This window comes from Epinephelus moara, chromosome 22 (genome assembly GCF_006386435.1).
Source record: "Epinephelus moara isolate mb chromosome 22, YSFRI_EMoa_1.0, whole genome shotgun sequence".
NCBI lineage: Eukaryota > Metazoa > Chordata > Actinopteri > Perciformes > Serranidae > Epinephelus > Epinephelus moara.
The window spans coordinates 30,541,309-30,543,832 of record NC_065527.1 but is presented as its reverse complement, the minus strand read 5'-3'; the positions used below and the strand labels follow the sequence as shown (position 1 = coordinate 30,543,832).

At 46.2% G+C, this 2,524-nt stretch overlaps 1 protein-coding gene across 1 annotated transcript in view; it reads right to left on the bottom strand.

Moving 5' to 3' along the window:
- Positions 1-1,928: 1,928 nt before the first annotated feature.
- The window catches only part of LOC126384265 (tenascin-like), an 85,519-nt gene continuing 84,923 nt past the window's right edge, over positions 1,929-2,524 (bottom strand). Inside the window, exon 10 of the mRNA XM_050035225.1 lies at positions 1,929-2,140. Coding sequence (XP_049891182.1) covers positions 1,929-2,140 — 212 coding nt within the window. The remainder of the gene's footprint in view (positions 2,141-2,524) is intronic.

Here is a 2,524-nt window from a genome sequence, read left to right as displayed (position 1 = left end):
AAAGAAGCTTTAAGTGCTGCCAAAAGAGCAATTGAAGCAACACCAACATCAACACCTGAAGTCATAGAAAAAATTGCAGAGGCAGCATCAAATGCATCACTTGCTGCAGATAAAGCAGCAGCGGCAGCAGAGAAGGCTGCAAATGCAACTACATCAGATGCTACAGAGGAAGCTACAGCAGCTGCAACAGAGGCGGCAGCAGATGCAGCAAGAGCTATTGCAGCAATACAAGCAGCATTAACGGCAGCACCTGGAGCAAACACAGAAACACCAGCAATCCAGCTCTCAGTGGTAGCAGCAGAAAAAGCAGCAGAAGCCACAGCAGCTGCTGGAAACACATCTAATGAAACAGAAGCTGAAAAGGCAACTGAAGCAATCGAGAGAGCCAAGGAATCAGCTGCAGCAGCTGCAGCAGCTGCAGCAGCAGTTGTTTTTTCAACAACTCCTCAAAATCCTACAGCAACAACAGCAATGGCTTCAACTAACAACAGAGCAGTCACCTCAACACTGGCACCAACAGAAGCTGCCACAGTGACAGCAGCAGCAGCCTCTGCAGCAGCAGCAGCAGCTTCAGCAGCAGCAGCGGCAGCAGGAGCTACTTCTACAGCCGTTGGAGCGACAACATCCCCAACTGCAGAAAGAGCAATTATTGCTGCAATGGAAGCAGCCAGAGTTGCTACATTAGTGGCAACAGGAAAAGCACAGCCCACACTGGCAGCAGAGGCAGCAGCAGAAGCTGCTGAAGCCGCCAAGGCAGCAGCGATTGCAGCAGTACAAGAAGCAACAACAGCACCAGCATCAAAAGCAGAAGCAGTTGCACGAGTTGCAAATGCATCATCAATAGCAGCAAAGGCTGCTGAAGAAGCAGCAACAGCAGCCAAAATGGCAGCCTTGGGGAAACCATCAGCAATCGCAGAAGCAAGAGAAGCTGCAGATACAGTGGCTAAAAAATCAATAGATGTAGCAGAAATATTAAAAACAGAATTATCATCCTCCAGTGGGCCAACAGCAATATCAATATCAGCAGCACAAGCAGTGGCGGAAATGGCTGAAGCAACAGCAATGACAGCATCAACAGCAACTGGAACCGCAACAACAGAAGACATAGCAGCATTAATGGCAGCAGCATCAAAGGCAACAGCAAGATCCGCAGCAGCAGCAGCAAGAGCAGCAAAAGCCGCACTCCCAAATGGAGGCAGCAATCAAGGTAATAATAATTTTACACTTTGACCCAATTTTTATTTGTGCCTTAGCACCGACTGGTGTGATTCTGCCATTGGGGGACACCACAAATGCAAAAAGTTTATATGTCATAATTGGCTGCATGGGTCCATACAAATTTCGGGTTAGCATGGTCTAGGATCATGACTCAGTTAATGCATAAAATTAGGTAATGGCTGATTAAAGTTTTTCGACCTTTCACATTCCAAACTTAAAACAATCACAATAAATCATCTGTATATCCCACTGAGCTGATTTTTTTTCAGCACATCCACTAACCTGTGACAAAAGTTTGCCTTACCACTACCTATTATCAATCCAAAGGTTCCTACTTCATAATTTTCAAAATTTGCTAAATCAATTGACATCTTATCTACAAAGCCTTAATTCAGATGCTACTGAAATTGACACACATTTTTCTTTAAGGATATCACTTTTATTTAGTTTAAGTTCATGACAATATTTTTTACTGCTCATCCTTGTTTTAGTTTCCAATAATAATCCTTTAACAATTTATCCACAGTGCTACCAACAGCAGCATCCACTAAAACAACAGCAGCACCACCAGCCATAGAGAGTCCTGAAATAGCAGCAGCAGTGTCAACATCTACAGCAGCAGCAGCAGCAGCAACAGCAATAGCAGCCTCAACAGCAGCAGCCTCTGGAACAACGACATTCGAAGAAATAGAAACTGCAGTACAAGCTGCTCAGGTAGCAGCTAGAGCTGCCACATTAGCTGCAGCAGGAGAAGTACCAGCATCACTGGCAGCACTAGCAGCCAGAAACGCAGCAGATGCAGCAGACGCAGCAGCACTAGCAGCAATAGAGGCGCAATTACCAGATTCATCAGCGGTGGCAGAGGCAGCAACAGAAGCTGCAGTAGCAGCACGAGCAGCAGCAGAAGCAGCAACACTGGCAGCTTCGGAAACAGCAACACCAGAAGCAATTAAAGCAACTGCAGAAGCCTCAAAAACGTTGTCAAAAGCAGCAGAAGGCGCATTAAAAGCATTATTAGCAGTCACAGAGGAGGAAGCAGCAGAATTGACAGAGGCATCACGTTTAGCCATACCCATTGCAGAAACAGTGGCAGATATGGCAGAGGCAACAGCAATTACAGGAAAAACAGTAGCAGAAGCTGCAGCGGCAAACAGCACAGACATAATGACATCAACAGCACAAGCGGCAGCAAGAGCTGCAACAGCCGCAGCAAAAGCAGCTAAAGGAGTACTGCCAAAACCATCTGAAGGGACTGCCACAACACCAAGACCAACTACCATGAATGCTACAGTTGCCAAAACAGCAG